Source organism: Candoia aspera, chromosome 1 (genome assembly GCF_035149785.1).
Source record: "Candoia aspera isolate rCanAsp1 chromosome 1, rCanAsp1.hap2, whole genome shotgun sequence".
Classification (NCBI taxonomy): domain Eukaryota; kingdom Metazoa; phylum Chordata; class Lepidosauria; order Squamata; family Boidae; genus Candoia; species Candoia aspera.
This window is the reverse complement of record NC_086153.1, coordinates 324,249,353-324,266,157: the sequence shown is the minus strand read 5'-3', so window position 1 is coordinate 324,266,157 and position 16,805 is coordinate 324,249,353. Positions and strand designations below refer to the sequence as shown.

Sequence of the window (16,805 nt, the reverse complement as noted above, 5' to 3'; positions counted from 1 at the left end):
GCCCTGATCCCAAGTAGTTTGGGATTCTGAAGCAGAACAAAGGAATCCGTGGCCCCTTGGGTGTTGCTACATGGCACAGGGCCAGGTTACTTATGCGACTGCCTCTCCCTGAGGGTTCCTGCACATCATACTAGGTTACATAGGGTGGGTGCGCTCCAGGTCTCCTCCCTTAAATGTTGCCACTGATGGGACTTCAGAGGAGTGCCTTCTCGGTGGCCGCCCCAGCCCTTTGGAACGGCCTCCCACCTGAGATCAGAGGAATCCCTACTCCTTTAGCCTTCCAAGGGCTGTGAAGGGCTAGCTTTTCCCTCAGGCATTGGGCTAGGATGGGGATTGAGCTGGTAGGCTGTTTGGTCTGGCGTCTGGGGAACGTGTGTGTGTGTGCGTGTATTTATTCGATTTCTGTAGCCACCCTTTTCAGCAAGTGACTCAGAGCGGCTTACAACAATAAACAGTTTTTAGCTATGTTTTAATGGATGTTGTGAGCTGCCTAGAATCGTTATATGAGATAGGCAGCCACGTAAGTTCTGTAAATAAAATAAATAAGCAAACCATAACCCTATCAGCCCAGCCAATATGGCATTGATACAGGTTGCTGCAAGTTATAGTCCAGCAACAAATGAAGGGACTGAAGGCCCCACTTCTGCTGTCAGGGTTATGTTCAGCATTTTGATTTCACCCCTGAAACATAGTGAGTGAGACTGGTGATCCATTTAGCCTATTGCTGACTACAAACCATTTAACCATGGTTTTTGAATAAAACATGGTTGGGTGGTTCACAAACCATATAAAGTCAGAAACCATGGTTTACTGTCTGCATTGCCTGGTCTCACTCAACATGCTAAGCCAAAACCAAATCACAAAGATTAATGCAATATATCAACACAGTGAATGTCTGACTTGACCTATACAATCTTATATATACCATTATATATATGTAGTTCTACCGTCTGAACTAAATTGGAAAGAATCTAAATAAAAAATTACATGAACTGAACCTGGACCTTTAGCACAAAGAACAAATAATTTACCCATAAACTCTGGGCCCTTCATTAGTATAGGATGTTGCTTGGGACTAATTCATGAACTACTACAAAGGCTGGCTATATTCATTCAGTATGTTTAACCAGGTCAGTTTATAAAGTAGAGGCTGCACATGCTTAACAGCATAAGCTTGGTTAGTTTTAATCTTGGTTTGTTTTGTTTGTTGTGCTAACCCAAGCAATTTGTTTAGTTTATGATTTAGTATTATGTGAAGCCAGAACATGTGTTAATTCAGTAACCAGATTAATTGTGTTGTGCGGATGTAGGGTTGTGTGAACGTAGGGTTGATTGAACAGCCTTTATTGTGTGTGTATGAGAATAAAGACACTAGCATCTGATACAAGGAAGTGAGGGTCAGTTAAATCTACGGTTTCTGGGCCAGGCAGGAAGAAAACAATTTGTTAGGTTTTATGACTCTTCACAGTCAAATTTTCACCCCCAGTACTGGCTGGTTTAGTCAAATGACTCGGCAAAACAGAAAAGAGGAATTTTACAGGGAGTTCTGAGGCAATACAATGTAGGATGAAAGAGCCAAACCACACATAAAAGGGAAGGCATGAGATCATAGAATGATAGAATGCCTTGAATTGTGTTTCACCTTGCAGCAGGCTCCAAATTGAATTGGAGCAGCCATACTGAGCAAAGAAGCTTCTTCAATATTTTATTTCTATATTATTTTCACTGATCTAAATTGTTTCCCCTTTCCATCTGCTATCAAGGAGTTCCCCAGCTGAATCTTTTGTTTTACCCATATCAGTGAATTCAAGACACACGAAAGCAAATAAAAGGGTGTCTTTGAAGATGCTACATGGGTAAAAACTCCCTACCATGACTGAAAGGTGGAGAATATATGAAACAGAAATGGGTTTGAGTGATGTGATGTGAGTTGATTTGACTTGTAAGGCTGCCCAAGTCCATGACAATTCTGGGTTGTGTACAGTTATAAAATCGCTAATAAAAAGATACTGTAAAAAGCACAGGCATCTGGAAGAAGAAAGATCATTCATTCTAAAAACAATATCACACACAGAACCTGCCACCCAGTCTAACCCTGGTTTTAGGGGCCCTTCTAGATACCGAGTGGGGGCTAGGTGGATCTCGGGGAATATTATTCCAGAAGGCAGGAACTGTGACAGAGAAGGCATATTTCCTAACTCCCATCAAATGACACTTCTTAATAGATGGGACTTGGAGCATGCCAACTCTGCCCGATTGTATGGGATGGGAAGAAACTATGGAAGACGGATGGTCCCTTATGCCATGAAGGGCTTTATAGGTAATAAGCAAGACCTTGAATTGGATCTGGAAGCCGACTGATAACCTTTGCATTTTATTTATTTATTTATTTGGTGCCTTTGAATTAGTGTTGATTCCTGGCGCCTGCCTGGACTAGTCCCTGCAGTTTTCTTGGCAAGGTTTTTTTGGAAGTGGTTTATCATTGCCTGCTTCTCAGGGCTGAGAGACAATGACTGGCCCAGATTCACCCAGCTAGCTTCATACCCAAGGCAGGACTAGACCTCCTTCTAGCCTGATGCCTTAACCACTACATCAAGCTGGCTCACTCTTGCATGTTATAGACTTACCCAGATCTTTTCTGTGAATAATCCCCAAATCATGCCCCAAACAGACCTGGTGCACAATTTGCGGGTTCTTCTAGACTTGCAACTCCTGCTCAAAGAGCAGGTGGCAGTCGTGGGCTAGGAGGGCCTTCTCACAGCTTTGTGCTGTGCGGCAGTTGTGCCAATTCCTGGATTGGGAGGCTCTGCTCATGGTCACTCATGCCCTGGTCACCTCCTGGGTTGACTTCTGTAATGCACTGTACGTGGGGTGCCGTTGAAGAGTATCTGGAAGCTTCAGCTGGTGCAGAATGCAGTGGGGCGGGCAGTTAGGTGTGCCCCTAAAAGGCACATGTTAGACCTCTGGACCACGAGCTGCATTGGTTACCAGTTTGCTTCTGGGGCCAATTCAAGGTGTTGGTTTTGACCTTTAAAACCCTCCATGGCATGGGGCCGGATTATTTGGGGGATCACCTCTTCCCCATTATATCTGCCCATCCCATCCGATCTGGCAGAAGGGGTATTTTGCGAGTCTGCTAAGGAGCTACATCCGTTGGGACCCAGGAGACAGGCCTTTTCTGCCATGGTGCCTGTCTTATGGAACATCATCCCCCTACTTCCTCCCCCGGAGGTGAGGTTGGCTGTTAACTTTCCATAAGTCCTTCAAAATTTGGTTATGTCATCAGGCCTGGGGGTCCCAAGGGAATGGCAAGTTGCTGCAGTGGCTCCACTGTTGTTAATATCTGTTGTTCTCTCCTTGCCTTTTAATTATAATATTAACATTTTAAATTGTTGACTGTTTTTTATATTACCGTTCTATAGCTTTTTAGTGTATGCCGCCCAGAGTCAAGTTTTGTGAGACGGGTGGCCATATAAATATGATGAATGAATGAATGAATGAATGAATTAATCGATCCATCAATCCCATTAGATTTTTTTTTTAAGAATATGACTGAATGTGGGTAAGTGGTCCATCTACTAGATAAAAGAGGAGGGTAAATATTTGGGCTTGTGGGGTGGGTGGGTACTTTTAAACAAAAAACATTTTGGCCATGGAGTGGTATTCTGATGTGATGTCATTTAACAAATGCAGCCCTCCCCCCTTTAGCCTTGTTTTGCCCTAAGGGAGTTTAAAGGGTCAAAATAATCGTAATAAATAAAACAGGCATAACGTACCTATTTTGATCCCTCCGCCCTTGGCCGAATTCAGCAATCTAGGGGTCTACAAATTGTGTGCTGGGGAGCTGAATGTGATTGGATGGTTGAGGCTTGCTATGAATGGTTCTTGAGTACAGCCACCTTCAGGTTTACCTTTGACCGAACACAAGCCCTTTCTTTTCTTTCACAAGATACGTGGGCAGAGAAGAAATGGGGGCACAATGTTACAGAGTTCCAGCTGCGTTTTGATGAGGTCTTGACACAAGGCGAAGGCCCCAGGAGGCTGAAGAATCTGTATTTCATCTATCTAATTGAGTTGCGGGCCCTCTCCAAACTCTTGCCTTTTTTTGAACGCCCTGATTTCCAGCTTTTCACAGGGGATGACGATCAGGATGTAAAAACCAAGAACCGCCTCTTGGAAATCCTCCATTTAATTAAGTAAGTGCAATTCATTTCAATGTGCTTGCGTGACCCCAAGTATGACATGCTGCTTTTAATTGTTTTTGCAATGCGCTCTACATGGGGCTATCCTTGAAGAGTATCCAGAAGCTTCAGCTGGTCCAGAATGCAGCCGCCTGGGTTATTTTTGGTGCCCCCAGATCAGCACATAAAACACCGTTGCTGCATGAGCTGCACTGGGTGTCAGTTTGCTTCTGGGTCCAATTCAAGGTGTTGGTTATCACCTTTAAAGGCCTACATGGCATGGGGCCAGGCTACCTGAGGGACCGTCTCATCCTCACAACATCGACCTGCCCCACCTGGTCAGGCAGAGAGGACATGTTACGGACCCCGTTGATAAGAGAATTCCATCTGGCGGGGTCCAGGAAGCGGGACTTTTCTGCAGTTGCCCCCGCCCTTTAGAACACCTTGCCCCCAGAGGTGAGGCAGGCGCCTTCACTTCCGACCTTCAGGAGGGCCCTGAAAACCTGGTTCTGCTGTCTCGCGTGGGGCGGGAAGGTGGGCAACCATTCATGGGGTTGGCTTGCGCCTTAGAGCCCCTCCCACTTGATCAGAATTTTTAACCTCTTGGATTTTATACTTATTTATATTGTATTTTATATTTGTAAGGGACGCGGTGGCGCTGCGGGTTAAACCGCTGAGCTGTCGATCGGAAGGTCGGCGGTTCGAAACCGCGCGGCGGGGTGAGCTCCCGTTGCTAGTCCCAGCTCCTGCTCACCTAGCAGTTCGAAAACATGCAAATGTGAGTAGATCAATAGGTACCGCTTCGGCGGGAAGGTAACGGCGTTCCGAGTCGTCATGCTGGCCACATGACCCGGAAGCGTCTATGACAACGCCGGCTCCAAGGCTTAGAAACGGAGATGAGCACCGCCCCCTAGAGTCGGACACGACTGGACTTTACGTCGAGGGAAACCTTAACCTTATATTTGTAAATTGTTTTTATAAGATCTTGTTTATTATTATAGTCTTAATTTTATTGTAAACTGCCCAGAGTCCCTCTTTTGGGGGAGATGGGTGGTAGCAAAATTTGAATAATTAATAAACAAACAAATATTGTTAGCCTCTCAGAGTTGCATGTTGAGTATGCAGCCACAGAAATTGAATGAATAAAAAAGTAAATAAAGTCCTTGGGATGATGGAATGATCATGCTGCATGCTCATTTTACTTGGTTATTGTACCCAGTTCAAACAATGTTTTAATGTAATTCAATTATTTAATTCAAGGTATCATTAGAAGTCACTAAACAGCACTGTAAATATTTTCTGAATCTTAGCACAATCTAAATAATATTTATTTATGGCTATTATAATAAATAAATAATGCTAAATAATATTATAAATCCATTCATGTACTGTAAATGCATTTAAAGCATCCAAAAATTACAGCCTTTTCTTTATCCTAACCACTAGAGGATGGAAAGATTCTCATATGAGGAGCAAAGAATTTAAGATAAAGTTTGCAGCCCATTTATTTGATAATACGCACAATGAAGCTTTCACTGGACACTGCGTAAGAGGGCCAAACAAATAGCATTCCAGACTGATTCTGTAACTAAAGCGGGCATATACATCAGGCATTCCAGGCTGCAGCCTACTCAGGAAGGGCTTCTCTTGCTCAGACTGCAAAGGAGCACTGCTTATTAAGTAACGTGAGAATCCTCTGCACCTTTCCAGAGCTATCCTTCCCATCTTTTCTTTATTATGAATAGGATCCATCGTATTTAGATGAGGCATAGGTCCTACTAAGAACAACAAAACAAGCAAGCTCTGTCTAGTTATGCTAACTTTAGGTAAATCGGGTCCTGCACCTTTAAACCAGTCAGCATTCATTTTAAATTTCCAAGTGTGCATTTCTGATTTTAGTGTTTAAAGTTATATGCGGGGGACGAGAGCTGGACCAGAGCTCACCTTGTTAAGGGGAGAGACAGTAGCAGTGTTCCAATATTTGAAGGGCTGTCACAGAGAAGAAGGGGTGGATTTATCTTCTGTAGTGCCTGGGAACAGATCAAGAATCAACAGGTGGACATTTGGTAAGAGAGAGATTCAAAGTGACCATGAGAGTTATTAAGCAGTGGAACAGCCTGCCTTGTGGAATGGTGGGTGCTCTATCACTGGAGATTTTCAGACAAAGATTGGACCGGCATATGTCTGAGATGGATTGTTGCCCAGATTTGGCGGTCCTAACATTAGTATAGGATCTCAATTTTGGGTGGGGGGTGGTAACATTTTAAAATATATTTATTTTCTAAATAAACATAGATTTTATGCTGCTTCTGGCCCTAGTTAGACCTGTCTTCACTCCAGTTGCAATTAAGGGCTAAAAGATAAACATGCTCGTCTCCCTTGATTAGTGCCTCAACAGAGTTTAGGTAACACTAATCAAAAGTAAGTTTAATTTATGACTGTCCTCCACAGTTCAGTGTAACGAATCATAAAGTTTGTGAAGTACAAGGTGTAGCCCTGAAGGCAAATGACAGTAGTACAATAGTACATGCACCTCAAAATCTCAGTAGAATCTTAAGATCCCAGTTACAGCAGAAATCAACACAAAACCCTTAAAAGAACTACTTAAATTAATAGCTACTGGTGAAGCCTTAAAAGAACTACTTAAATTAATAGCTACTGGTGTCTTCTACAATGAAAGACCTTCATTATCAATAGTGTTTGTCTTCTGCTTCAGATCTTTCCCTTTGCACTTTGATGAAAATTCACTTTTTGCTGGAAATCAAAAAGAAGCTGCCAAGTTAAAGGTAAAATTTCTATCCTAAGTCACCTCCTGGGGAAAAAAATACACTTTTTGTTTGTAAGCTCAGTGGGATCCAAAAACAAACACTCCTGATATAGGATTCCATTTGTAGCAGTGAAGCCTCTATGTCTAACTTACTAAGCTGGTGTGGGTATTATAAAGCATTCCAGTTAGAAATTAAATAGAAATTATAGCATCAAACAATAAAGTATTCCTAACTAGCTTCTGAGAGAGAAGAATAAAGATCACTGTGGTTCACTTGGGCCCTCTGTAGAAATATGTGGAACAGAGTAAAGATTGGAATACTATCTAGAACAGTGTTCCTCAACCTTGGCAACTTTAAGATGGGTGGACTTCAACTCCCAGAATTTCCCAGCCCGCATACTGGCTGTGGAATTTCAGGTGTTGAAGTCCACATATCTTAAAGTTGCCAAGGTTGAGGAACACTGATCTGGAAGGATTCCATAAGTGGATCTGAAATAGACAAACATCTAGAACAGACCCTGGGAAACTGAGACTCCAGGCATTGCTGGACTACAACTCCCAGCATCCTTTACTATTGACTTTGCTGACTAGGACTACTAGAGGTTGTAATTCAGCAATATCTGGAGAAGAACAGATTTCTTATCCCTGAAAGGTACTTATACAAAAAAGGCAAATTAAAAGGGCTGTGCCATGCTTTGGATTCAAAGGCAAAAATGTACTTCTGAGTGCACAGGAGGCACCAATGTAGCACCTGTATATGACTCCTTAAGGCAATTGTGTTTTTTCCCAGGGTTTCTCTCTGTGATATTTCCATGAAAATATATCTTTGGTTTTAAGGAATTGCAGACCAGAGTCCAGGGTGGTTACCTAGATCCCAAGAAGCTCCTTGTGCTTTAAAGTATTGTATAGATGGCAGAATTCTTCCAGCTGATATTCCTGCACTTGCTGTGGTGTTGCATTCTGGAAAATCTTTAAAGAACAATAAGGGCTTGGAAGCATCTTTCTGGGTTTTTCTATTTGGACTAACTAAGGTATTGAATGGAGTGAAATGCTGCGGATTCAAATAAAAGATAAACTAGTGAATGTTTAAATCATTCATTCATTAGTTCATTTATTCTTTCTCAGGAGGAATTTCGGCTCCATTTTAGGAACATTTCAAGGATCATGGACTGTGTAGAATGTCTGAAATGCCGCCTTTGGGGGAAGCTGCAAGTAAGTTACTCCCTCTTGTCCTGTGCAAAATCCCTATGGATTTTGGTGGATTTATTGATTTTGAAACTTAAGTCTTAACCTGGACTGAATAGTAGAAACAATTTGCTATGGACTTTAATGTTGAGTTTGCTAGTAATAAAAGCAGAACTGGACAGTTTTGGTGGCAGAAAGGAAGATCCAAATGATGCCCATTAAGAGAATCCGAATACAAATGTATTTATACATTTATAAATACAATGTCTTTCACTTGTTTCAGGAAACTTTCTAGCTCAGAGATACATTTTGAGTCGATGGGCACATTAATTCTGAGGACATTTTATTGGTACTCGCACAACAAAATATAGTATAACTAATTTCATGTCCCAGAAGGCCACGCTATATCCCCATATCTTCCCCGAAAGCTCTGCAACAACTAAGCTCACCTCCATGTTTTTTTCTGGGCTGGCTGGCCTATTTCCAAGCAAAGCATTAGCCTTCAGGCTTCTGCTATAAGATTCGAAAAATGCCTTCAGGGGTATTCTTGGAAACAAGCATTTTCCTTTCCTCCTTTCTCCTTATGAGGAGATGAGGGGATAAGCCTACCATATCTGGGCTGTAAAAATCCAAACACACACCGGATGTCAGAAAAGAAATGCAGAAAATCTTTGCTGCCATCTAGCGATTATCTAGAGGTTTGCAGTCAAATGTCAAAAGAAACATCAGAGGGCCCAGTGTGGGGGTTTTGGAAGGGAATGGTGTTAGAAGGTTGAGCAGCAGGAGAAAGGATGCTTTGGGTGACCATAGAGGTAAGGCGAGGCACCTGTTAGGTTCAGGACTGTTATTACTATGGCAATGGTGGGGAAGAAGTAGCTGGGGATCCTCCACTTCCTTTTTTCCTGCCTGCCCCCCATTGCTGCAGCCTGGGTGGGAGCTCAGCCCCCAAACTTTCTCACCATTGGTGTGCCTGTCTTTGAGTCAGTGTTGACTCCTGGTGACCGCCTGGACAAGTCCCTGCCATTTCCATGGCAAGGTGTTTCGGAAGTGGCTTGCCATTGCCTCCTTCCTAGGGTTGAGAGAGAGGGACTGGCCCAGGGTCACCCAGCTGGTTTTGGGCCTAGAGCTCATGGTCTCCCAGTTTCTAGCCTGGTGCCTGAACCACTACATTGAACTGGGTCTCTCGTCTCACCATTGGGACCCCTTGAAAGGTTTGCTTTGTGATCCAGAGAGCTGTCCCTACAGTCCGGCTCAGGCATCTGAGGGGGGTCTCATGTCCATGTAACGATTTCCACTTTAGCAAAGCCCTAGGCAATTCTGTGTGGTTTGACATCCTGGTTTATAGGGGACACTCAAATCAGAATGTCCCAGTCTACATATTACTTAAAGTGGAAGCTTAAAAAGCCAGAAAATATTGCATTCAAGTATGTGCATAAGCAGATCCATTTCCTTGGTTCACAGTGGTTTGGCCCAGTTTCCTGATTCATCAACCTATAATCCTACAGCTGTGTTGAATTATAGTGTGACAAATCGGGAGCATTATATTTGCGCTGTCCAGAGTTTGCTTTATTATTATTATTATTATTTGTTGTTATTATTTTATCCCCTCTTTTTATGTATAACTCAAGGTGGCAAACATACTTAATTCTCCTGCCACCTGTTTTCCCCACAACAACCACCCTGTGAAGTGGGTTGGGCTGAGAGAAAGTGACTGGCCCAAAGCCACCCAGCCAGCTTTCATGCCTAGGGGAGGACTAGAACTCACAGTCTCCTGGCTTCTAGCCTGGTGCCTTTATCACTAGACCAAACTGGCTCTTTTTACATCCTTTCCCTTCTCCACTCTGTACCTGATAAGAGTCTCATTAGGTTAATCATGATGATGTTCTGTAAAAAGAACTATGCTAATACAAGTACTGAATTAGCAAGGTATATTGCTAGTCAACATTATCACAGCAAAAATATTCTTACTTTCTTTGACACACAATTGAGAATTCCTCCCCTAAGGTGAAATTTGCCATTCAGCGTATATAGTCAAGTATCCTTATTGCAGTCAAAGACCAGTACAAAATAAAACTCAATAGTAAAAAAACAGGTTACATATAAAAAAGAACAAATTGTAAAATTGATTGGGCCTATCAGTCAGTGCATTTTGCGCATGACATAGCAGAATTTAGCTATATTTAGGGCATCTGTTTATGTGTCTATATATGTTTGTGTGTATTTTAAAAACAAGTTCTATTTTCTTCTTTTCTTTTACATCAAATTTGTATGGGTTTAACTGATGTAAGACTTGCATGTTTGATCAGATAGGATATTTTGGGGACCAGCCATTTATTCACTTTATTTAAATTGCCTGTTTTTTGAAAAAGCTTAGTGGTTACAGTTTCACTTAGTGATGTAATGTTTAGCTGACATCTTGTTTCTGCTGTGTGCAGACTCAGGGCTTGGGAACAGCACTGAAGATCCTATTTTCTGAAAACCTAATAGAAAATATACCAGAGAAAGGTCCTTCCCAGAAATTTCATCTCACAAGGCAGGAGACTGTGTCCCTCTTCAATGCTTTTGGAAGGTGAGTTTGACATTTTCTGTTTGGAAGATTAATTCACTGTCATGTATTTTCAAATTACCTTTTTTCCCTTTCCACAGTCTCTCCAAAATTAGCTAAATATAGATGCCATACTATATGTATATCCGGTAACCAAAGGAACTCAATTTTTTAAAATTAATTTATTTAAATTGTCTGATGCAGGATTTCAACAAGCGTTAAAGAATTGGAAAACTTCAGGGGCCTCTTACGACCTCTTCAGTGACAGAGACCTGATGGAGACCAACTCCCTTGTTCTATGCAGATTGGGCTCAAAGTGATTTCTGCTGGTGGAGTGCCAGCATGGTCCCATTCTTGGCAAGAAAAGCAAAATCAGCATGGATCACAAAAAGTGATTACACTTTCCAGCTCTTACTTGGCCCTAAGGTAGCTGAAATATTCATGCAAGACTCATCTTCCAGAGCAGGATAGGTAGACATTGGCCTTCTGCGTTCTGTTTTTGTTTGTATGTATGTATGTGTGTGTGTGTGTGTATGTATGTGTGTGTATGTATGTATGTATGTATGTATGTGTGTATGTATGTGTGTATGTGTGTATGTGTATATATATATATATATATATATAAATGAGGATGGGGGAATTACATCTTTCCTGATATTGCTGAACTACAACTCCCAGCAGCCTTTATCTGCATGATCACTGGAGGAGTTCTACTTCACCAATATGTGAAGGACCTCAGATTCTTTACCTCTAGGTTACTAGGTTTCTTCGAGCCTGAAGGATCTTAGTGTTACTAATAAAAAAACACAGTGCAGCTATTCCATATGTTTCCTGCTTAACAGACTTGTTTGTGGAAGGAAAAAGCTGGCTGAGAAAACCACGGTTACAAATGAGAGATGGTGATGACATTACCAGGATTCCCTGCAAAGTAACTGCAAGATAGAATGCCTCATTAGACACATGATTAGAATCTCTTCATCTTACATAACAGTGTCTCTTAACAAAAATTAGTTTCTGCTTCAGTGTCCTAAATAATCTTGTGTAAAATGCCTTGTTTGATTAGATCAAGATCAACCTAGTCTCGCATTTTTAACTCCCAATAAAAGATAGAATCAGAATTACAAGGGCCACTTAGGGCAGGGTCCACCCACCTGCTCAATATACGAATTGAAATTAAAGCATTCCCAGCAGAGGGCTCTCTAGTCTCACGTGGTTTGTGTGTCATCTGCTGAAGCTGGTTTAAAGTGGACCTCCAGACTTAATACTTCCAATCAACTCCTGTTTATCATTGAGTTGTATGAGATGCCCTCTTCATTCTCCAAAATTAAAAGTCAAGCTCTGAGTAAAAACAACTAGTCCCTATCCAGGCACTCTCCAGAGATCCCATCATACATCTTTTCACACCCTGCCAAAATAGCCATTAGCTATGCTGGCTGGGAATGATGGAATTAAGAATACGCTGCTGTGGTTTTCAGTACAATAATTTTTTACCATTTAGTGCCCACTAGATGTGGCAGGGTTTAGAGCTGTGCCACAGAAGATGTGGGGGTGTGCTCTCATAGCACCTGTTTGCAACACCTTGAAGCAGGTGTCTTTTCCTGGGACTGCGTGGCTACCTCTGCAGCTGCTGGATGATTGCAGAAAAAGTCAGGTTTGGTTTAAGGAGTTGCAGAAAGATGATTCATAAGTGCCCCCATGAACTCTGAACCACCTTTACAGCCCTATTAGGATCCTATTTTTTTCCTCCCTCTTTTGTTGTCCCTCCATAGAGTATGTTTACTCTACACACTCTTTTGGTGAGTAAAGGAAATATTAGAAGGGTCAGTTAAGGATATTCTGATCATAAATCAAGAAGATATTTAAACAAATGTTTTAATAATGGAAGTCATTGCATTGGGTTTTTGAATTTTATAGAGCTGTATCATGTGTTCTGTTTCACAGAGCTGCAGATTATGACTCTTTGCAAGTTTTAGGAATAATTGTAATATAATCCTTTCAGAACTTGGGGTAAAGTTACACCCTCATGTTTCCCTGTCCACGTAATCCACTGCATTTCCAGAGTAAACCAAGGAAAGATGCCAGGGGTGTAGAAAAGGGATTCGTATCTGTAGTCATGATCCCCTCTCATTTCCCCTCTTAGAGGGCTTGATGCAATTTGGACACTAGACTGCAACATTTTACACCCTGCTGTGAGAAGTTTCAGCTTCCCTCCTTTGCAAAAGTGAAAAGAATGGCTCAGAACACTCCATAGTTGCCAAGCTATTGCTCTGTGCCAGACTTCCCCAGCTTGGGCACTCTAGCTAAGTGTTCTCAGAATTCTCAGCAAAAATTAGGCTGTTTGGGAATTCTGGGAATTGAATCCATGGGCCTGTAGGGCACCCGCATTGGGGAAAGTTTCTCTGTGCCAAGATAAACTTTATTTGCATAACATTGCAGGGATGAAGGGGGTTGTAATAAAACCATAGGGAACTTCTGCCACTGAGCTAGATGGATTTATAACTTAGCTTATAACAGCCTAGAGAAGGCTTTTTTTAATTGCTTGGAAAACAATAGGTACTCAGGGAACTATGTTATAAGAGCCCACACCTGGGCTTTCTTCAATTCCCTGCTGCTGCACAAATGAGGACCTTTGCTCAGTTTCAGCAGAGATTGAATGGTTGAGATCAACCATGTCAGTATTTGGTCAACCCTTCCATTAGCTCTGAAACCTCAACAGTGTATACACGTTATTGTAGGTTGGCAGAAGGGGAGGGGCAGCCGTATATTTAGGCCAGCCCTTGAGATTACAAGCTGGTAAGATGGGAATTGGGTATTTCAAGCTTAAAGTAAAAAAGTAAAGGCTTTTTGGCCTCACCACTGAATGAGCTGCCTCTATCTTTATGTGCTTACTTTCTTCATGTTTGCTTAGTAAAATGATGCTTGATTGCTGTCCTATTTTCAAGGAAAGCACAGAAGAGAAATGATTTTGTCCTGTACTTGAATTGCTCCTTACTGTGAAGATTAAAGTTAAGACTTAAGACTATTTCTTCCATCACACCTTCTTTCCTTTTCATTAGATCAGCATAGAGGGGACTTCTAAGAGAATAATACAAACTTTACTAACTAGCCGTGTGGGTTGGGGACTGGGGGCTGAGGTGGACGGTACTTGGATGTAAAAGCACATGTAAATACAAAACTTGAGTATGACAGCTGAGTGCATATGTTACTTTTCTATGTTTGTAAAATGAGGCCAAAAGGCTTTGGGGAATTGTGAAGCAATGGTTGTTGAAGGTGTAACAATTTCACCATAGTGATGGCTTTCCTTAAAGAAGGACTAATAGTATATAATTTCAACAAACGGATTAATATTGAAAGAAAAACTTTCAGTGGTGATGTTTCTGCAACATGCTTTCACAGTTTATTCAGTCTTGACCGCATGCTGAGGGTAGCACAACTCACTAAGCTAAAATGTTGATACTTTGTGGTAAGTTGTGTCTGTGTCTCTCAAACAAAGCCAGAATGTCCCCTTCAGGCATGTGAATCCTGATTTCTTACAGCTATTTGGAAAGTCATCATTTTAAATAGAAGCATTGAATGCTTGTGGAAGAAACAAGTGCAATTTCATGTATTTTGGAATTGTGGTCTAGGAATGTACCATATGGGGAGGGGGGGGTTAACATCTTCCCCTAATTTCTCCCCTCCCCTTTCCTGCTTGTCTGAAGATACAAATACATTTATGTCTTGTAGTAGTAGTAAGTGATCTACCCCCTATTTTACTGGAGAACTTCTAAGGACTACATAGAACTCTGTTCTGGTTTCTGCCCTTTTAAGAGTACAAGTTGTTCAGACCATTAGAGATATAAGGATGTGTCCTTTGCCCTGCTGTTGGCCTCTTTGAGTCTACAGGCATTTGTAGCCTATCATCCCTTATCCAATCTCTTTTCTGGCAGTTGATCAGAAGAGCAATATTCTGGCAATTGGAAGAGGATTCAGGGAAGAAGGCAACAAAAATAGCTGAAGTCAAATGCACTCTTTTCACAAGATAAAAACAAGCCTCTTTAATTTAAAATGTAACATTACAATTCAAGAGAAGGAAATGAACATGGTAAAGCCATGGCTGCCTCTTGTGGCCTCTCCACTGATGGAGAGAAAATAGGCAAATAGTGTCAACCAAAACATACCTAAAATACCCCATTCTTGATAATTTCTTGATATATATAAAAAGTAACGGATATAAATAAAACACAAGACTGGCCCTCTTCAGATGCAGTCAGAATTTCAACCACCATGTGAATAAAACAGACCCAAATGCTTTAAGAAACTCAACTCATGACTCTAATCTGACGGTGGAAGGAACTGTCATCTTCATTCAATGCAATTCAGTGCAAAGACAAGGGGTTCCCCTGGCCTTTATGCAACAGCTTTCCCTCCCAAGAAACAAACTTAAAGTGCTCCAAGTGCATTATAAAACTGATAAAGTCAAGAGATCTGGGGCAGAGAGGGGATTAGCTCAACTAGTCTTTGGTGCCTTACTGATAAAAGGGACAATTCAATTCAAGTCTTGGCTAAGTTTTTGCTACCAGTCAAGTGGGGAGGGAAGGAAAGAGGTCTTAAGAGCAGAGCCTTATAATAATTTGCTCAAGGAATGTTTGAAATAACTTAAGTTTCACATGTCAATACTGAAAAATTACCTGTCTCTCCTTCCTACACCAAATCTTGAACATTGTGCAGCAAATATTCTTCCCAGCACCACCCATGAAATGCTCACAGCTATGCACATGTGAGTTAATACCTGAAGCTGTATATAGCACATCCAGGGAAGTCAACTCAGTGGCCTAACCCATCTCATGGGGCATTAAAAGGGCCCTGCAGCTGTAGAACACTAGAGTCTACTGGACTGCAGCTGAGGTGAAACAGCTTGAGATTTGAAAAGCGAAGCACCTCAAATGGTAGGTGTTGTCTCCTAACCATTTTGCAGCTACACCTTATGGTTTATGCCAGTTTTCCCCAACCTGGCCTCTTCCAGATGTATGGAAACTCTTTAACTCTCAGATTTCCTCATCAATTATGACCCCCAGGAGCTGCAGTCCAAATCCATTTGGAAAAACCAGAGTGGAGAAAGATGTTATACGCACAAGAATTCAAGACTCTTGTTCTAGTTTGATAATCAGCCTTTTCTCCAGGCGGACAGTGCTTCTAATCACAATCACTTTCCACAGCAGGAAATCCCCTCAACTATGCAGAGAGGATTTCTACCACATCTGAGTTTATGTGCCTTGTAGTGAGGAAGATGAAGAAATGATAGGCTTGCCACAGCAGCCACCTTTACAGAGAATAAGTATTACATTATTAGAAAGCAGATACAGAAATTTAAGAACTTGTAACTTGATGGGTTTCCATACTACCCTATAGCTACTCTTTGGCCAAGGAGTGAGTTGTAATAGATTTTAGTAATAACAAAGGGGGAAATGATTAGAAACAAAACCTGTTTGGCCATGTTTAAAAATATTCAGCTCCTGGCTGATAACTTCAATTCAGGTTTAAAACATGAATCCTTATTGAAGCCAAGTGCTATACACACAGTCCAAGTTACTACCCACACTTTTTTTTTTTTGGTGCCTTCAAGTCAGTCTTGACTCCTGGCAACTGCCTGGACAAGTCCCTGCAGTTTCCTTGGCAAGGTTTTCAGAAGTGGTTTGCCCTTGCCGCCTCCTTCCTAGGGCTGAGAGAGAGTGACCGGCCCAAGTTCACCCAGCTGCCTTCGTGCCTAAGCCGGGACTAGAACTCACGGGTCTCCTGGTTTCTAGCCTGATGCCTCAACCACCACACCGGCTCACACTTTCATTTAAGGATGGTAAACCACAGCTCCTTGTAATCCTCCTCATGGGCCATGCCAGCTGGAGCTGCTAGGGGTTGTAATTTACAACTCCTGGAGGACAATAGGTTCATTGTCCCTGTTGTAACATTAGGGTAGCGTTTTAAGTTTCTATTCAACTCGAAGAGTGCAAAGATAGATCCACTTGGGACCAAACAGTTCTATTCAACATAGGCACGTATACTTTTCTCACAAGGGAACTGAATGCATTTGGTCCCAATTAATGTGTTTCATTAGAAAAGTGTTCAGGAAACTGGAGGTCACTGGGAGTTC

At 41.8% G+C, this 16,805-nt stretch overlaps 2 protein-coding genes across 2 annotated transcripts in view; one reads left to right on the top strand and one right to left on the bottom strand.

Moving 5' to 3' along the window:
• Positions 1–11,170, top strand: part of ERO1A (endoplasmic reticulum oxidoreductase 1 alpha) — a 28,195-nt gene extending 17,025 nt beyond the window's left edge. Inside the window, exons 12-16 of the mRNA XM_063290532.1 lie at positions 3,950–4,196; positions 6,898–6,967; positions 8,074–8,160; positions 10,569–10,702; positions 10,883–11,170. Coding sequence (XP_063146602.1) covers positions 3,950–4,196; positions 6,898–6,967; positions 8,074–8,160; positions 10,569–10,702; positions 10,883–10,943 — 599 coding nt within the window. The 3' untranslated portion in view covers positions 10,944–11,170. The remainder of the gene's footprint in view (positions 1–3,949; positions 4,197–6,897; positions 6,968–8,073; positions 8,161–10,568; positions 10,703–10,882) is intronic.
• Positions 1–16,805, bottom strand: part of PTGER2 (prostaglandin E receptor 2) — a 449,149-nt gene that overhangs the window by 320,770 nt on the left and 111,574 nt on the right. The gene's annotated exons all lie outside the window — the stretch shown is intronic.